Below are 20267 nucleotides of genomic sequence, written 5' to 3'. Positions count from 1 at the left end.
TTCTTTGGGCATTTAACATTTGCTCGAACGGTGAGGAAACCAACTTTTTGTAATCTCCGGAATGTTTACTAATAATTACTGAACGTATAACTCGTCAATTTTTTTTCTCGGATTAGCAACTAAGCTTTACAAAAATATAATAAAACATTAAGTTCAGGATTTTAACTTCTACCAATTGAATAGCTTTCCTCAGAAAAAAATCTAAAATTCATTACTAAAACGTGGTTTTTCGATTGGTTGGATTTTATCTACTCAATCACCCCAGGTCTATTAGACTAATGAAGTGAGTAGTGACAGATTATCTGATATACCATCAAGACGTATGTCTTGATGATATATCGTATGGTCTGGTAACACGAGTTCAGACTTCAGACAAATCTGAAATACTTCTTAATTATCTAAATTATGTTGGAAGTTTAAGTGTGTTTTAGCACCTTTATAATTCAATTCGAGATACATATATGTTTATGTGTTTTATGGATTTGCCTTTGGATATGCCTTAGTAGCACCTAATCATATCATAAAAATATTTATTTACACTTCGGTACCATACACAAAAATATAAAAAAGCAGGAAACAAGATATTAGGCAACGGACAACCCTAGTATGGAAAAATATAAAAAAAATAAACGTGACGTAACGTACAAGAAGTGCATACGTAATAATAAGAACATAATATTACATGTAACACAAACTATACATAAATAAATGAAAATAATTGTATAAACAAAAATGTATAAGATATAAGTATAGGTAGCTAATTACAGGGCAGATGATAAATGCTCACAAAGATCTTAGAATGAGACTACGCTCTGATATCAAGAGGTAAGGAGTTACAAAGCAGAATACTTTGCGCAGCAAAGGAGGAATGATAATATTCAGTTTTATGCGTAGCGGTTTTACGAATGAGACTGTTAAGGGAACGCAAATCGAAATTCGAAAAAAAATACCATAATTATAAATATTAATTATGGCATTCAAATTACTTAATGTCTTTCTACACAACGATGAAGCGTGGTATAAATTAACTAAATCAACTTACATTACATTCGTAAATATCTATTACATAGTAACGAATTCGTTATGAATTATGTATATGACTATTATCTGTGAAATAGCCGAATTAAGGCAATAGTTGACAATTGACATCGTTTATGTCTATTTTAAAAACATCCGTTAAATTATTATAAGTAATTTTAACAACATGTGCAGCAGTGCCGCTACGATTTGATATGCGGTTTTGTCTTTAGTTTTATTAAATTTCCGTATAATTTTTTAATATGATAAAATTATCAAACATCGTATGATTCAAGAATAAACATAGATAATTCCTAATTTTAAGATTAAGAAAAATAGGTTATCTATTAGGTCATTTTTTGTGAAGTTTTTAATAATTTACGTAAGTAAATTATTGAAAACCACAAATGCTAGCTTTTATTTCACCATCATAATCGATAATTTCTAAGTAGATATGGAAACTTATTAATTTCATTTTTTTTCAAATTCAAAATCATTTATTCATGTTGGTAACATAATGTACGTGTGAACGTCAAAAAAAGAAATTTAATATATGTATTTACTTGCTTCTAATTTTACATTTACTGCCAGTTATAAAATCAAGGGCTTCGAACGGAAGAGAAGAACTGATAACAATAAACTCTCCGCCACTTCTTTTACTAGACTGTTTATAATTTATATATATTATATAAGTTAATAGACTGTTTATAATTAATATATCATCCATTATATCAAAGAAGTCAAAGTTGAGATTATTTCTTCACCAACTTTTTCTATACTTATCATACGACGTAACAACGTAAATCCTGAAAATATGTATCAGCTACTATTTATGATAAGGCAAATATACAAAATATTAAGTAAAAGTGTGTTGCTATGGAAACGGTGACGTGTAACGAGTAGCGCGGTAAAAATATCTTTATTCATATAGGTAAACATGTACACTTATGAAGGTCAAAAAAAACAAATTAAATTAATTGTAAATTTACAACTAGTTCGCAAGTCAAGGGCGTAGAGCGGGTAAGAAGAACGGGCAAGAAACTTTCCGCCACTCTTTTCAATCGCCAAGTTTTTTTAACATCATTTCACATTATTTAACATCGACAATAATAATTTTAACTTGCACGCTTTGTGCAAGCTACAATAAAGTTCATAATATGGGTTTTACAGTAATTCAAACAACAAAATCTAGTATAGATCACATTTATTTCACCAGCGCACTCTTGTTCTATACTCATCGCTGACGCTAACTCGTTTTATGGTCTCATAACCTAGTATTATGGAGAAGGAGAAACAGGCGGACTGGACTAGTCTTGCCGATAGTCCCTTCATGTATAGACCAATTAGTCCTTCTTCTTTCCACAGTTCTTTCACTACTTCTCGCATCGAGCTAACGCCTTCAACCTAAAGATGTTCCTTGTTATTAATTCCTTCGTTTAATTTTAAATAAAATATTGGTTTTTGGGGTCTGCTAACGTAATTCTTTTGTAAATTTTAAATAAATACCAAACAGGAATGATAAGTTTGGTAACAGGTAAAAGTATTTTATATATTTAGTTATTAATTAATTTTGATTGAAAAAAATTATATAGTAACTAGCGGATCCGACAGACGTTGTCCTGTCTATACGTCTTTAATTTGAAAATTTCAAACTTTTTTTAATAAGCTAAAACATTCTGGACCATTTTGATGAAAATTATTATTCAAATGTTATGACAATATCTAACGATCCAGCACATGGTCTACAATAACACAATGATAACAAAACTTTTTTTTAATTTGATCGCAGCGCTAACTGTCGGGACAGACTAAAATTAAAATTCGAATATTATTTAAAATTTGACAGTGCGATGGTAGCGCCGTCTGTCGGATCCAATGTAAAACATTCCAAAATCAACAACTACTAATTAATTAAAAGAAACATTGTCCAGCGGACAAAATTGTGAATCTAAACCATTCTCGAATCTCCACGAACACACACAAAAAATTTCATCAAAATTGGTCCAGTCGTTTAGGAGGAGTTCAGTCACATACACACGCACACAAGAAATATATATATTAATATAGTAATTATATTTTAGTTGATTCTATTTGAAATGACGGGCTTATTTATATATATTGGCCGTTTAAGAATTACGTAAGCAGATTAACTGTAATTTAATTTTTATTTAAACCTTTTTAATGCATTTACTACAATACCTGTAGCCTAGCGCGTACGATGTCTAAGGGATTCGTCAGTATTGTTGTGGTAAAGCCTCCGAGAGTACCCGCAACGCATTGTATTAACAAGTACGACACCCAGGACGGACTTACTTTGAGCAGTTCATCTGTAAATTAATATTTAATTTATATATAGACATTAATAATAATAAAAAGTCTTTGGAAACCCTTTTAAATAAAAAATACCTGTGTTAGGGTTTCCAGCTCTTCCATAAACAAACTTAATTACTTAAAATAATGACATTTAACCTATATATGTATATATAAAAAAAGTGTATATTGTTGTTTTTTTTAATTCTATTTCTGTCGTTTCAAGTAATTTAATATGTGTACAGATACCGGCAAACTTCTTGAGCATAAACAAGGGAGTGGGGGAAAGTTCGCATCTTAACGCAGAACACAAACGTCACCTGATTTACTAATCACGTGATCGATACGTCACTATCTAAGTAATACCTACAAATCTCTTTTGCGCAAGGATATTTGTTCAAGATGTATGCCAGTATCTTTACCACCTCATATTTTTTATCAATACATAAAATCGTCATCAAACTCATTTAATAAATTAATCATGAAGTTATCTAATAAAATTAAAAATATTGACTAAATTACCGAGATGAAATGAGTTTAAATTCAAACCGTTTAACAGAATACAGTTAACATTCTAAGGGCCTGTTTCACAATGTCCGGATAAGTTCCAAATAAGCTATTATTAATATAATACTGTATATCCTTAATATAATATATTAAGGATAAACAGTATTTTTGCGTTTCACGACTTTCAGATAGCGCTAAACGTCATGAATTGCGAAGTATCTTATTTGGAACTTTTATCTTTCGAATAATTCATGTGTTGCATAGCTATTTGGCACTTTATCCATACATTGTGAAACAGGCCCTAAGAGGTATCAGTCGCAGAATTAGTAATTAAATTGTAAAAGTCTCTAATGTCATCTGTCAAAAGAAAGTAATTCTATGGACTAGTGGTTATTTCCCTGTAAATTATTTTTAATTTATAAAATGTGGCACTTAGTAATTTCTTTAATCAATTTCTCTCCAAATGCAAGCAAATAAAATAAAAACATCTCCATTAGTTCGCACAGCGCAATTTCTTGTAAAATAAACTTCATCTCACTCACCCTGGTACGCAGTATAAAGCGCCCACCATAGGGCTGAATTGGGAACATAGGCTGCGAGCGAGGCCGCGTAGCCACGGTAGTATCCCAAAGGACCGTGAAGCCGATAAACGCGAATGGCCACCTCACGGGCCAAAGCGCTTTTAGACCAGCGACGCTCCAAGTCGAGGCCTAACGGGTTCACTTTCTGTCAAATTCAATTGAAAATTGACTTTATTTATTTATTTTGTACTCCTACAGCTAACACAAAATACATATAATAGCAAACAAATACACCGAGAACATAGCCACAGATGGAATACATGATACATTATAACAAAAAGATTTACAAAAGGGAACAAACAAACAAACAAAGTATTTAATACAATTTTTGACTTTGAAGACTTTGAATTATTAAAAAAAATACCTTTCTTAAATCGGATTAAGTTGGGTAGGTATTTTTAAATATTTAATAGAAAAAAATAATGTCTATTGAGATAGAACCGTCTGTCGCTTTTTAGTTATAATCTGAATTTAATTCCGTAGAATTCTGACAGCTATCATTTTTTGACATGTCAGAGATGGCAATTTTTTTTTCGCCGGGCACAATTTTCAATTTCAATACGAGTCTGAACATCTGAGACCATACATTTTATTTGTTAGCGAATGTATCCATTTTATTAAGTACGGCGCTCCACATTAAAGGTATTAACTTAAACATTTAACGGTTAGTCAAATAAATCAAAATTTATTTATTCATGTAGGTAACAATGTACACGTCAAAAAAAGAAATATTAAATGAATTTAATTTTACATTTACTGCCAGTTCTCAAATCAAGGGCGTAGAACGGAAGAGAAGAACTGGCAATAAACTCTCCGCCACTCTTTTTAATCGCCAAGTTTTTTTTTACACAATGTTTGTAAGGAGCTGCAACCACTACACCATGTTCCATATGACATATTGAGTAATAAAGAATAAAAAAATAATAAAATATAAATACTGATAGTTATATCCCTTTTTTTCACAAATAGTAAAAAAGCACAAGTAAAGAAAACATTTTTTAAGGTTTAGTAAACCTGGAATTAGTAGGCAGTGACGCCAACTAAATAAATAAAATAAAGTAATTAAAGTTTATTCGATATATTGGTCGTGATATTGAAATATTTCTTATTTTTGTTTTAAGTCACTGTAGTAAGTAAATATTAAGATTAAGCTTGTAGGTAAAACTTAAAATACTTACGTAGTATTTCATTTTTATTTACCCTTAAATGGGTAAAAATCTTTAAGTAGCAACACTTATGAAATGTCAGAATTCTACGGAATTAAAATACAGAGTAAGTATATGCTGACATAAACAATTAAGTCTATCATTTTTGAAAGCATAAATGAAATGACGCATAGCAAATAGGAATGATATATCGCAGTTTTGTTTCATTATGCTCGCATAAAACAAAGACAAAAGATTCACTTTAAAATTTATTGTTTTTGAATAGTTATATATATAAAGTTTAGAGCAAAGGGTAACCAAAGTAATAATAAATAGGTATTTGATACAAATCTAAATAATCCAAGCTCCCCTCCTATCGGGATCTTATTCTCAAATTAAAAGCTTTATATTATAGGCAAGAAGGTGTATGTATCTCTTTCCTTATTTTTTTGAAACAGGGGTCAAACGGGCAGGAGGCTCACTTGATGTTAAGTGATACCGCCGCCCATGGCCATTCACATTATAATGTTTACGGAACGAAACCCCTCTCGATTTGGGGTAAAACATTACGATGCGGAGCGGGAAGTGAATGATACGTTATTGTTAATACTAGCAGACTCGGCCAAGCGTTGCTGTGGCTAAGGTTTTTGTTATATTACATAGTAGTAAATTAATCAAGGGAAACCGTAGGAGAACTTATGTGAAACGTTGGTACCACGACACGGACCTAAACTAAACTACCTTTAACTCAGCGCCATCTGTTAGAATTGTATCAAATAATAAACAAATGTTAATGTTATCGTAATTTTAGTAAGGATGCCTATTTTTTTTGAAAATGAAATATAGCCTATGTCACTCAGGAATGATGTAGCTTTCCAACAGTGAAAGAATTTTTCAAATCTGCCAAGTAGTTTCGGAGCCTATTCAATTCATACAAACAAACAAAAAATCAAACCTTTCCTCTTTATAATATTATATATATATTATTATTATTATATTATAAGTATAGATTATTGTCGACTTTCCGATACTTTCTACTACAGAAATGGTAATGAGTCACTCACACAGTGGTAACGAAACGTTTTACTATTGGGTATAACAGAAAAACGTTACGGCGCGTTACATGGGGGGGGGGGGTTTCAAAAATTGCGTGACGTATTTCTTGAACGCTCCAAAAGTTGCATACATACAAACAGACAAAACACACAAGTTCAAAGTTTATACATGCCTGTTATCCAATTAACTTACTGAGTTATGTACGCCACCCGGCGACCCTTTAACCAGACCCAGCACCATCAGATGCTGACTGAGAACATCAAACGGCACTATGACAGTCTGTCCCACCAATGATGCACAGCCTCCCGCTATAAAGGACTTCGCCCTCGGGGAGACTTCATAGTTGCCTAGTTCGTGTCTTACACCTTCATATGTAGAAATGTAAAATACACCTGAGATTATCTGAAACTGTTTTTTGTTGTGTTAGTTACACTAATTGGATTTTTATTGTTTTATATTGTTATCATATATGCCAAGCCAAGCCACTGACCAATAATTTCAATGGCGATTTCGACTTAGTGTTCTTAAATCGTACGAATCGTCGACGTAGCAAAATCTTATATCTTTAAACGAGCAATTCTTGTATATACATATATATATATGAAACTTAGTATACGGGGGGTTTCGGGGGCGATAAATCGATGTAGTTAGGAATCATATCAAGATAATGCCATTTTATTCGTGTTTATCAACTTAAACATAGAATTGCTCGTTTAAAGATGTCAGTCAAATAAAAACTTAATTACGAATAACGATAATTATATTCATATTTCATCATTTTATTAGTATGATATTCGTACTTTAAAATATAATTTCCAAAAAGCACAATTTATAAAAAAAAATATCAAGCTGAGGTCGGTCATCCAGGTACTAATAAATTTATTAGCAACCACTTACTAAGAAAATGAATTATTCAAAACAATTTATGAGCTATACACTGTACTAAAAAATGTATATGTTATTTTTATAAAACAGTAGTATTTTTATATCATACGCATCGTCGACGTAGCAAAATAATAAATTTATTAACAACCACAAAAGTCGCAAAAGAAAAATAAAAAAATATCAAAATTATTGAATTTCAAAATAATTCATTTTGATAATGTTACTATTACATTATTAAATATCGCTATTAGAAACAATTTATGACCTATACAATTTACTTACACTGGATAGCCAAAAGCCTCTATAAAGGCCTGTAACACCCTCAGCCCTGTATATCTTTGATATAGCATCTGATACACCTTTGTAAGCCTCCTTTTTGCGCTGTACTTGTATTTGAGTTTTCACAAGTGTTAAGGGGTAGAGGGCACAACGTACTGAAATGAAAAAAAAAAATTTAGCCAATAACATAAACTTAATTACTGAGTTTATTAGTGTATAATGTATAAAATGGTAATTTTACACTAATACATTTAAATACAAAAATCATTTAAATCTTTAATATATGCTACCCACTACTTATAGTTTTAATTACATATGTACATTATACATAGAGAAGAACAAGTCATTGTTAGAGTAAAACAATTGGAATTTACTTCCAATGTGGAATAATTTTAATAATAAGTCAGTAGAGTTCCGTCTTGAGGCTTTTAGAAAAAAATGTATCCATAAAAATTATATGTACAACAGAACATTCTTTATCTATTAATCTATTTAAAAAATTGTATTTAATTTTATAAAAATTGCCTACTGCATTACTCTTGCCACAAGTATGTATATGAAGAATTACCCATACCTGTAAAACTACTCAATGTGTACAGTGGAAAGAATTTGCTTTTATCCATCATACCCCATTCAATTGTCGTGATTAGCTGAGGGGGTGGGGTTTCAACCATAGTAGCTGCCATTTTATCTTTTCTCTCTCTTTTGTCACTATCTTGGTCCCCCTTCCAGCAGTCCCATATACTCAATAACATTTATATTTAATAATATTGTATTATATACTTTGGTAACTTTACAGCATTGTTTTATAAACAATTAAATATGGAATAAAATTATTGATTAAATAAATTAAATAAAATTTGACTAGAACTAAATAGCAATTATGATATTTTTTTATTTACTCTTATTTGTATCGAATCAGGTTCTTCCATGTTTCTTAAAAAGATGTGTTGAATCTGAAATAAATTTCAATATTTTGTATGAGATCAAAAAAGTTAAAACATCTAGCAGGTTTGGATACAACTCAATTGCCTGGTGCTTCATAGTAATTGGTTTTTGCAAAGATTATTTGATGATGTTAATGAATAAACACAAAAATAGATTCTAACCTGGATCGCTATCAGATTGTTAGAATCAATTTATTTGTTGTAATAATTTCACCACTTATTTGTCATGTTTGTTTGATGTTAAAATTAAGAAAAAGAAACTAAATAAGGTTAGTTGTTAAAATAACATGGCATAATACATTTGTATTATTTTTTTACATAAAAACTATGAATAACCATACAAAAATAGTCTAATGGTGATAGATTTAGATAGCCATACATCCAACATGGGACAATATAGGATTTTAGTATAGTTTTATAGTTTAGTTTCCAAATTACACTCTTGCTTTGATAATTTAAATTTTAAGTATAATTAAGAAATCAATCTAATTATATTTCTGTATTCAAAGAAACATTATGACTGGATATTAAAAAATGTCCATGGTTATTTAAAACACATATAAGATCAAAGTTTGGCGAAAAGGGTGATGTCAAGTCCGGAAACGTTTCTGCTTAGCTTTTACGTTATCTATTGCCCAACATAAGGGCAAATCAATTGTAATTAATTATTAGAAAATAGGTTCTGTGTACTCACGTAATTATTTTAGTTTAAAACATTATCACTCTAAACATCACAAGTCTTATAGCAACTGAAAATCTTTTATGTAATAATTTAGACACTAATTGGAAGATAGAGATAAATAACCATTGATTATTTTCGAAATTGTCACTGGTGTCTCAGCTGATTGGAAATCTCCATTTTCCCTACTGACAAGATGACTGTTGACTGTTGAGTGATATTTGCGAAAATTTACACGTCACGTAAATTGTTAATAATAAAAAGATACAAGTTTAAAACACTCGTTGTACAAATAAATAATGACTACATAAATATTAAACATCTGATTGATAACCTTATATACAGTTATATAAATAAAACATCACTTTTATGATCTTAATTTTTTTATGCCCAAAACCCTTGCATTTTATACAAAATGGCGGTCCGATGCTGACATTGACTGTTTTTTCCAGGGGGTCTAGTCAAGACTGCTCAGTAGTGTATGTAGAAAGTCGAAAACTAAATTTGTATGAAAATGACGACAATTGGTAGCTTAGGCCTTAGAGCCTAGAGGCGTGTGTCAGGAATCAGGATACAATAAGCGCCGCCATGACAGTGGCTACTAAGACACACATTAACGCTCACGCTTTTTGGTAGTTAACGGCCAAGGAATGTTTCGGCAGTGTAGAAAATACGGCGTGTATCCGCCATGTTTTTGCGTGATCTCAAAAGCTGTTTGCATTAATTCAATACAGCTATCGCCATCTTTAATGGTTAAAGTTTAAGTTTCAAAAAACGTCGTCAAAACGTCTAAAATGTTAATATTTTGGACGTTCTTACACTTTTTTTGTTAAGATTTTCAGTTATGAATTATTTTAATTTAAAATTTTATGTAACTTCTTAAAACCAACTCGAGTAATTATGATTTAAACTATAGTTAATATTTTCAAGTTAAGAGTTTTAGTTTTAAATGCATCAATGCGGGATTAAAATAATAGACGCCGATAAATATGAAAATATCAAGAATGTCAGCAAATTAGTAGGGGAGAGGGGGGCAATTTAGAACAGAGGCAGTTTTGAATTATTTGATTTATGAACGCATCGTTTGTCTTTCCTAACCTCCAATATCTTTTTAATACTGGTAACACCGAACTACACGTCTGTCAATTGCCAATTCACGTCAATGTCAAACAGAATAAAATTGGTCGGTTACTTTACGGAGACGTAACCAAAGCAAACATTTTTACTTTTTATTATAAGCGGATTACTGAAAGCGTAAGTATTATTTTCGAGTTTTTACTATTTTATAGTGTTGTGTATATTATAGCAAGTGTATCACTAATATATTATGTTAATTAAATACAAGCTTCTTGGTCGTCTAGATAATTTTGTTTCTGAACGATGGTATTGGGGCAGATTTGAAAAAAGTCTGTGGGGCAGTTATTAATAAAATGTTCAAAAGTGCCCCCGGCTGTTTGAACAAATGATGTTTTTTAATAATTGATAAATATAACTCAAAACATTTTCACTTTATATTCTTTTACAGTTAAAAATCATATTGGTAAGAAATTACAAAAAGAAAAAAGAAAATGATGGTAACGAAGAAGACGCGGAGAGAGCCGTATTGTGTGTTGTCAATAATAACATGAAACTGAGGACCGCTGCTGCTATATACAATATAAAACCAATCACTTTGTACTAAAGAATAAAGAAATATAAAGAGAATATAACGCCGAAAAATATTAACTATAGCAGCAAACACACTGTATCAAGTTTTCACTAATGATGAGGAACTTATGCTGGAAAGGTACTTTTTAAAAATGTCCAAAATGAATTATGGTCTTACCTACATACAAGGTCGAAAATTGCTACAGCATATTGAAACGAAAAAAATATTACTTATTGTTGAATAAGTGATATTTTTTTATATTTATGACTTTGTCATTCCAAATTGCTTATCTATTATTATTTTGTATGCTTTTCTTTTATTTTTGTAATAGTAGCGTATGATATTGTTATTATGTTTATATTTTTGTATTATTTTTGAACTTTTTGTTGAGAAATCAAAGTTAATAAGTTTCATTCCAATATTTACAAAATGAATTATTATATTTTTTTAGAACAAAATGGAATCACGAGGAAGAATTTTTTTAAGTATGGTTCTTGATGATTAAGCCAATAGGCATACCAAGGCAATTGATGACCCTCAGATTGCTGAGTATGGCAATACTGGCAATGAAAATGATCACAATACGGCAATAACTACTCCAAACATTAATACATTTACGGGTATGAAAATTTTATTATTTTTGCTGACCTTCGATTATCTATACAAACTACACTATTTAAATTAACTTTTATTTAACATTTATAATCAGAATAGATTAATGTTGATATTTATTTTAAGATTTGTCAAAGAGAACAATGGTTGAAAAATGGATAGATTGTAATGACTTTGAAAATCAAGATACTATGCTGTTAAACTGAGACTTCAGAAGCAGTTAATACACCCATGATAACTGCATCGGAAAAAGATGATATTATGGTTGAGAAATGCATAGACAGCAATGACTATAAAATTCAGAATCCTCTATTAGTGGATATTTCGGATGGAAAAAACCCACCCATTATAAATACAACCTCGGGTATGAATACAAAACAAATATTAATGTAGTGGTTTATTATTCATATTAATTGACAAACTACAAAGATGGTAATTGAATCAATTAGAAGCTAATACTGTTTTACTTGCTATTGTAAATTACTGATTAAATTAATATTTATGTTTTAACTTTTAAGGTAACAAGGCTTCCGATTCCTCAAATAATGAAGATTTTTCACCATCAGAAGGTTCAGAACATAAGCCTCCAAGTCATTGTCATTGAACGCAACAGTAGATCTTCTTAACCCAGAAACTTGTCCAGTTCTTCTAGTACCAGCAGCAGCTCATCCAGTTCCAGCAGTAGCTATTCTAGTTCCAGCACCAGTTCTCCTCAGCCTAATATGGTTGACTTTCAAAATGATGAAGGTAATATTTAAACAGAATAAACTTTCCGCACAAATGAGGATAATGTTGTGCTAGAATCGAATAAAAAATGGTCTAGAAAACGTCAAAGAAATATGAATGAGTGGAAACAAGTTACATTGAAGCGTTTAAAGAATAGTGGACTAGAGTATATAACAAAGAGTTCTAAATTAAATCAATTCTTCCTCCTTGCACTAACAAATGCCGACTATAGTGTTCCACTAAAGTTTCTTCTGAAAAGAGGAACATCATTTTTAAATCGCACTGGGAATTGGGAACACATCAAAGACAAAAAGATTTTCTTGCGTCCTGTGTCAAACAATTTCAACCTGCAACCCGAAGAGTCACAATCACTGTTAATAACACCTGTAAGCAACCAAGAAAACCAAACTCGAGCTTCTATTTTATAATAGATGGAAAAGAAATTAAGGTTTGTAGGACATTTTTGCTGAATACATTGGTTATTGGTGAAAAAACTTAACGAAATGTAATTGAAAGTATATCTGTTCATGCTTTGAGTGTGTGTTCTACTGTTAAACGTGGAAAACACGGCAAACATTGTAAACTTACTAATGAAGATATACAATCAGTTCATAATCATATAAACAGAATTAAAATCAGAAAATCATTTACTTGCCTTGTTTGTTTGTTACAGGTTTCCTGCGCTTTACATGGGTATTAGCGGCAGGGTGTGTCAGCTAATTACAAACTATGTGAGGCCTTTAGGGGCACTGTGTAGTGTTGTGTTCGCTGGTTTTGAGATTTTGTTAGTCTGTAGAGTGTATCGTGCTCGCAGGCACGATTTCATTCGTACTTATATCTAATGTTAGTCTTACTGCTAAGATGAGGTGGGATGATACGATGTGGGATGAGGATGCTTTATTTATACAAAGAATGGGTATGATTGGGATGTATGGAGATATGATAGATCGTTACGCATTTCACTTCACTACCGACAGTTCAGTTTTAACGCAACACTCGTCTTCGTGGTGGCGGCCGTGCGAGAGGGCGCGGCGCGAGGTACTCGCGTTCGCCCGTCAGCCTGGTGAAACGCTTCGTGGACGTCTTTTGCCGATACTCGAGTTCCCCGAGCTTTTCCGTGTCCCTGAACGGGTTGTTGTGACCATATCGCTGGTAGCGATCATTCTGTTGAATGAGGTCCTCGATCTGCAGCTGTAAAACAGCTGCAGTTTCCTTCGCTCATCGAGTATGTCGTTGATTTCTTTTGGTAGGGTCTCGTGTCTTCCCAGTACGTGCAGTGGTGCGAATTCGTCCAGTGTCGTTATCAGGATGTTTTCCAGGGTTTCGATGTACTCCTCGCATTGGTCATTTTGTTCGATTTTGTGAGGTAGGCGCGAGAAACATTGTTGTTGGATTCTCTCCCTATACGCTTCCCTCACCGTCTCATCCATGGCGATCTTGGCTATGTTTCTTGCCATGGCTTTCTCGTAGTCGCAGTATGTTTTGATATCGAGTAGCCACGGCATGTGATCCGAGCCAACATCCTCTAGTTGTTTCACCTCTGTGTCGTAGTTCTCTTTGGTTATGATGGCAACGTCTAGAATTCCATCACCTTTGCTCGTCGGTCTCGAGGGGAGCCCAGTGTGAATTAGCGAGCCCTCTCCGTCTTCAATCATTCTCCTCACCACAACTCCGGCCGCCCTGTCCGCCGAGTGCCCGAGCAGTCTCATACGCAAGTTCATATCTCCGAGTATTATCGAAGGCTCGTCCCTGATAATTTCTTCGAGCTCCTCCTTGACTGCCGTCTGATTTTCAACTCGGATGTATATTCCCTTGATTTTTATGTATTGCCCGGTGTTGTGATCAGTGTATAGTTTAATCGCAACACCTTCTATGGCTCGATCGTCTTCGTATCGTAGCGGCGTGACCGGTGTCTCGCTCCATCTGCTGCCTCTCTGAATGTACATCGCCGTGCCGAGGTGATCCGCGATTCTATGGTGAATCTTGTCATACCCCATGATGTTGTATCTTGTTTCGTCAAAGTTGATCCGACATTCGTTGATGATCGCAACCGTTGGATTATATTTCACTACGAGATTTCTGTTCTCCACTATTTTCCCTTTCATACTTTGCGCGTTGAGATGCAACACGTGAATTCTCCTGGCTGTGTTTCGTTGAGCCCTCTTATTATCCATTAAGTTTGTTCTGGATAATTTGTACAAATCGCATGAATTTTTCATCCATTGCACGATCTCTTTCATCTCGATCCCTTTTCATTTCATTTCTGAATTCGTTTATTAGATTGAAGATTTCGTCTCGCCGTTCGGGTTGACTACGCTCTTGTTGTGGGCTAGGTGCTTGTTGTCCTCTGTTGCTGTTAGTCGGTAGCGCTGGGTATTCCTCGTCCGATGAGAGTGCTTGTGCGAAAGACACACCCTCACGTTTTTTGCGGCTGTCGAAGGCCCTCTGCTTCTTTTCCTCGGGATTTCTTATTGTCTGTGCCTTGAGGTCAAGCCTCTTAACGAACGCCGGGCACTGGAGCTGATTCGCTCCGTGCCCTTGCTGTCTACAGTTTCGGCATACTTGGATCAATCCTCCGCTGTCATCAGTGATATACATAGTAGGTTCCAGTTTTTCTCCGTGACACGAGAACTTCGTATGGTCAAAAGCATAACAGTTCTTACATTGAGTTACACGCCCTCCTTTGTCCTTATATTTTTCAACGATGTTCCTTCTGCAGCTAAATACTGTTTTGGGTGTCGTTTCGAATGCATTTATGATGCGCTCCGGTGAGATCTCCTTGCTGAAGACCAGTAGCGTGGTTCTGTTGTTTCCCAGTCTCTTGGCTGATATTGGTTTGATGTCAATGCATCTCTCACCTCCGTAGCGATGTCGGTGTCCGATTCTCCGTATACATCATTTTTGAACACCACCTTCGTTGTCAAAATCCTTTCGGACTTTGGTTTTGGTGCAATTACTCTCTCGGGAGTGATGCTCGTGCGAAGTTCTTCCAGTATCCCTCTGCGTGCTTCTACATCAGCCGGCTGTATGATTATCTGACTCTTGAATACGGATAATTTTGATTTCGCCTTGGTGACAATATTCCTTATTTCCGTAATTTTTGCCTGACTTGCAGTGATATTCGCGTCGCGAACTATGATCGCCGGCGCATTGTTGATTATTTGTTTCGCCTTTTTATTCGGCAAAGCTGTCGGTGGTGAGTTGGGTCTACCTTGCTTCCTCGTTTGCAAATCCGGGCTTCCATTCGTACTCGGCGATTGCTGCGTTACCGGTTGAGATGTCGATTCCTTCACCTCTTCGATTTGTAGTGCATTGAATCTATTTTCCGAGACGAAATTGTGTTGCAAAGATTTGCTTTGTTGTGTTTTCGCCCATTGTATTGATTTCTCGATGCGCTGTAGCGTTTGTTGGTTCGCGGTAAGCTTGACCCCGTTTCGCTTGGCAACAGTCACATAGTCCGTGTTTGCCTGGTACGCGTTCTCCCCACCGCTAGACTGTGGGCGGGGCGTACGCCTCGCGATATCTCCCGCGTCGGTCTGTGACCCTGATACTTTATCCCCACTACCAATGGTGACGCGCGCAGGCGCGATGGTGCCGTGTGCAAACGTCGAGACTCCCCCACCACGCGGCCCGAGTGTTGCGTCATGTCTCGCAATCATGGGCGTTGGCTGGATTTTCGCGCCACTGCGGTTGCCACGTCGATTCTTTTTGTTCGATTTAGCCACAGTATTTTTCGGGTTTATTCTCACCGAGGCTACTTTTTCACAACTCCAACACTTGTAGATCTCTTTGGAGATCGTGTCCGATGTCCAACAAGCTAATTATATTAAATAATTTTATTCTGCCACAGTTACTACATTTTCGCTCAGCCGCCACTAGAGAGTTCTGCGAAGCAGTTATGATAGTTATTTCAGCCACCGGCAGTATGGAATGGGCCGTGGGTTTTATCGAGATCGCTATCACTGCTTTCACTATTGTCACATTTTTACAATTGTCACACTTAAGCTCTGGCGTATTCATTTGGGATGAGCCCCATGACACCGGTCCTAGTTTAAGTTCGCTATTACAATGATAACACTTCACTATGCCAAGCTCTTTGTCTCTGCCCTGCCAGATAATTTTCTTTAGTCCAACATCATTGCTATTAATTATTTTATAGCAATTATTTAATTGAATAAAATAATTAAAAGCAATTATTTAATTGCTATTAATTATTTTATTTTAATTGTTCACTGCACGCAAACGCTTTACTGAATATTGTCTCATCCATCGCACAGTCTAGGATTTTTCCTTTGTCCGTAGTCAGGGCGTGGCCCGCCGGTATTTTCGCACTATCTTCCAAGCCTTCTTGATCGAAGGTTTGGACCTCCATGGCCCCTGGCTCCAGTCCCCGGGGCCATGGAGGTCCGTGGTGGAGGCAGTGGTGTGTTCATAATTAATTAAACACACCAGTTATAATGAAATAATTCACTATGATGTTTCCTTATCGCTGCGTCGGCCGACCTTGATACGAGTCCAAGATGGCGGCAACTGAGCGGCGGCGTGTAGATCGCTGGAGCGGGCTCCAGCGATCACAAAACACGTCCGTACGCTACGAGAGCTCGCGCGCGACGCGACAGCTAACACTCGACTTGTTGGACTTCTTCAAACTAGCTCATATAAACAGGTGGATATAGTCATTTCAGTTTTGTCTAAGTCATTAATTGTTATCAGTGTACTATCCATAATAAATTTTGAAAGAAGAAATGTTTTCTCATATGACCACAATCAATGTTAAATGAATTAGTAGGTATTGGTAATTCAGTAATAAATTCCATGTCATGCCGTAGTTGGGGGTAATAACAAGTATTTTTGCATTTATATATCTTTTTATATGACGCTAATCAGTGTTGATCGAAAAATTGTAAGGTATTGGTGTTTTATTAATAAATGTTGTGTCATACAGTATTTGAGGGTTTAGTCATCGCTGGGGATCTGAACGCAAAGTCCGTGGCCTGGGGTTCGCCGGTGACTAGGCCACGGGGAAATGCGTTGATGGTTTGGGCAGCAGCGCACTGTATGGTAGTGGATGTCACGTTCACGAGCCCCCAACTTTCATGCTATACCCAGGACTGGGAGGTCCTGACGGAGGTTGAGACGCTTCCGGACCACCGGTATATCCGTTTCTGCATTCTCCCTCCGTCGGCAAATCCTGTTTCGGTTTCGACAGAACTGGGTCCAAAATGGGCACTTAAGAGTCTTAACAAGGAGCAGGCGGAGTTGGTTGCTGTTACCGCATCCCGCATAAGGCGATTGTTGGTGGTTGTTGGCCTTGGGGTTTTAGTGGGTATGCACAATGGCGAGTCCCACATAACCCTTCTGCCGTACCTGCGCCGCGGAAGGGTATGCATTGCGCATTTCCCCAAGTAGAAAAAATACAGTATTTGAGGGTAGTATTGAATATTATATATGAAGTAGCAAATATTATATAAGTAGTTTATTAATAACAGTAAATAAAATAGTTATAGGTAAATAATATAGAAAATAAATAAAATAAGAAGATATTAATTTTAATTAGTTAAGTAAGCGTTAGGAGTTTTTCCGTTTCCGGCATCAGAACTGTCAACACCGTAGTGATAAACTCCGAGTAAAATTAAGTGAAATAAAATAGTAAACGTAATTTGTGGCTGCTAGTATCCGTCGATACAGTACTGGGACCTCTGGAAGTGACTAAAAAACAAACAGGGAAGTGTGATCACTGGAATCCACCGTAAATCTACAACCACAATATCAACTATTGTATTGGAGGTTAGAAAACACAAAAACAACAAATTGTTACTCAGTGACACTTGCCGTAAACGTCAAGTCATCTGACATATCAAACAGTGTTGCCATTTGTGAGAAATATTATATAGCCATATTCTACTATTACGTTCCGCTACACGTAAACAACAAATATAAGATGGAAGGTCAATTCCAAATATTATTTGAAAAAATTAAATTAGAGATGCCTAGTCAAAACGCTGAATTGAAGGAGTCTATAACAAATAGTATTATGGAAAAAATAGATGATAAACTAATCCCTATAATAGAAGAAAATAAGAACCTGAAAACTAAAGTAGAAAAACTAGAAAAAGAAATAGATTATCTTAAGAGGTCTGAGAAAAACAATAATATTATTATATTCGGCTTAGACGAAAACGAAAAATCCTCTTATGAATTAATCTTAAAGCTCAAAGATACCTTCAATCAAGATTTAAATATTAAAACGGAAGAATATGATTTCAACAAAACTTTTCGCTTAGGAAAAATAAAGAAAGAGAGCAACAAACCGAAACCGATACTGTGCTCGTTTACAAGCAACTGGAAAAAGACTGAAATTTTGAAAAATAAAAACAATCTAAAAACTATACACATTGCGGAAGATTACTCAAAGGATGTGTTACAAAAAAGAAAGGAGCTGCAAGCCAAGTTAACTGAAGAGAGACAAAAGGGCAATATAGCATATCTGAAATACGACAAACTTATTGTAAAAGAGAACAACTACAGCCAAGAGAAAAGGAAAAGGGAAATATCCGCTTCACCCTCTTCAGGTAACAATCAATCAAAAAAGCAACAAACCGAAAACGCAATGAAGACTAACAGGACAAATGCTTTTGATCTAATGCGATACAGATCCAGCTCCTTATCGAACATGCCTATCTATATATATAAAAATCAATTGCTGTTCGTTAGTCTCGCTAAAACTCGAGAACGGCTGAACGGATTTATCTTGGTCTTGAATTATTTGTGGAGGTCTAGGGAAGGTTTAAAAGGTGAGAAAAATTCGAATAATTGCCGGGAAAATCCTCAAAACAGCATTTTTCTATTTCCCATACAAACGTTTTCTAAATAAAATGGAGAGTCAATTTGTAATTTATTACCGCTGCATAAAGTTCAAATTCGCGTGCGCGTTGGAGGACCTAATATCGCGTTCTGAAACTCAACAAAAGTGAAAGTGAATCGCGAACGCGACAAAATTGCATAGTCTCAAAATACATAGTACATAAATAAACACAATTTTAGCTAACTTCAGTTGTTACTCTGTCCGATTATTTTTTTAATAAGACTATATAGAAATCGAAAGATAAATCAATAATAATAAAGACAAATTAAATTATGGTTTCCTTCAAATCAGTCGACACCGTAATGAACCAGGATGACGTAATCAACTATCCCACTGAGTTTTTAAATTCACTGGAATTGCCTGGATTACCACCTCACAATTTGCAGTTAAAAGTAGGATCAGTTGTCATCATGCTGCGTAACATTAATCAACCTCGACTATGCAATGGAACAAGACTGGCTGTGAAAAGACTGATGAATAACGTCATTGAGGCGACAATCATAAAAGGAAAATACAAAGGAGAGGATGTCTTGATCCCGCGGATACCGATGATTCCAACGGACTTACCATTCGATTTTAAACGCTTACAATTTCCAGTACGTCTGGCCTTTGCGATGACCATAAATAAATCGCAAGGACAGTCTTTAGAAGTTTGTGGAATCAACTTGGAGTTTCCCTGTTTCGCGCATGGACAATTATACGTCGCGTGTTCGCGCGTCGGAAAACCGTCTTCTTTGTTTATTTACGCACCACAAAACAAAACAAAAAATATAGTTTATGAGAAACCTTTAAATTAATTAAAAGACTGTATTTTCACAGTGTGTGTCTGTGAATATCAAATTTAAACCTTATAAATAGCCAGTATTTCAGGAAAACTCTGATTTCTAAGTAAGCAACATGATGTATCGAAAATAATAATAAAACTTCATGCTTTATTCAATAAATGCTTTTTCATTAATAATTATTTTGTTTGTTTTAAAATCATTTTATACAAAAGATTAGGTCTTTTA

The 20267-nt window shown here is 34.7% G+C and overlaps 2 protein-coding genes and 1 long non-coding RNA gene across 3 annotated transcripts; 1 reads left to right on the top strand and 2 right to left on the bottom strand.

The window, feature by feature from the left end:
* Window positions 1-2204: 2204 nt before the first annotated feature.
* Window positions 2205-9602, bottom strand: LOC110997807 (solute carrier family 25 member 44). The gene is made up of 7 exons (XM_022266128.2): window positions 9422-9602; window positions 8355-8736; window positions 7784-7935; window positions 6809-7024; window positions 4377-4560; window positions 3217-3344; window positions 2205-2421 (listed from the first exon to the last, which is right to left on the bottom strand). Exons 2-7 carry the CDS (start codon window positions 8533-8535, stop codon window positions 2227-2229), a joined length of 1056 nt encoding a protein of 351 aa, XP_022121820.1. The 5' UTR covers window positions 8536-8736; window positions 9422-9602; the 3' UTR covers window positions 2205-2226.
* Window positions 9603-10377: 775 nt separating this feature from the next.
* LOC110997811 lies at window positions 10378-12304 on the top strand. Its single transcript, XR_002600347.2, has 5 exons — window positions 10378-10660; window positions 10932-11192; window positions 11506-11674; window positions 11793-12030; window positions 12185-12304. It is a non-coding gene; the product is annotated as an uncharacterized LOC110997811 (long non-coding RNA).
* LOC123690150 lies at window positions 12049-16793 on the bottom strand. The gene is made up of 2 exons (XM_045633136.1): window positions 15129-16793; window positions 12049-12727 (listed from the first exon to the last, which is right to left on the bottom strand). The coding sequence occupies exon 1, from the start codon at window positions 16049-16051 to the stop codon at window positions 15146-15148; it is 906 nt and encodes a 301-aa protein (XP_045489092.1). The 5' UTR covers window positions 16052-16793; the 3' UTR covers window positions 12049-12727; window positions 15129-15145.
* Window positions 16794-20267: the final 3474 nt, after the last annotated feature.

This window comes from Pieris rapae, chromosome 22 (assembly GCF_905147795.1).
Source record: "Pieris rapae chromosome 22, ilPieRapa1.1, whole genome shotgun sequence".
Classification (NCBI taxonomy): domain Eukaryota; kingdom Metazoa; phylum Arthropoda; class Insecta; order Lepidoptera; family Pieridae; genus Pieris; species Pieris rapae.
Note: the sequence above shows the minus strand (reverse complement) of the source record. Positions and strands in the feature narration are given on the sequence as shown.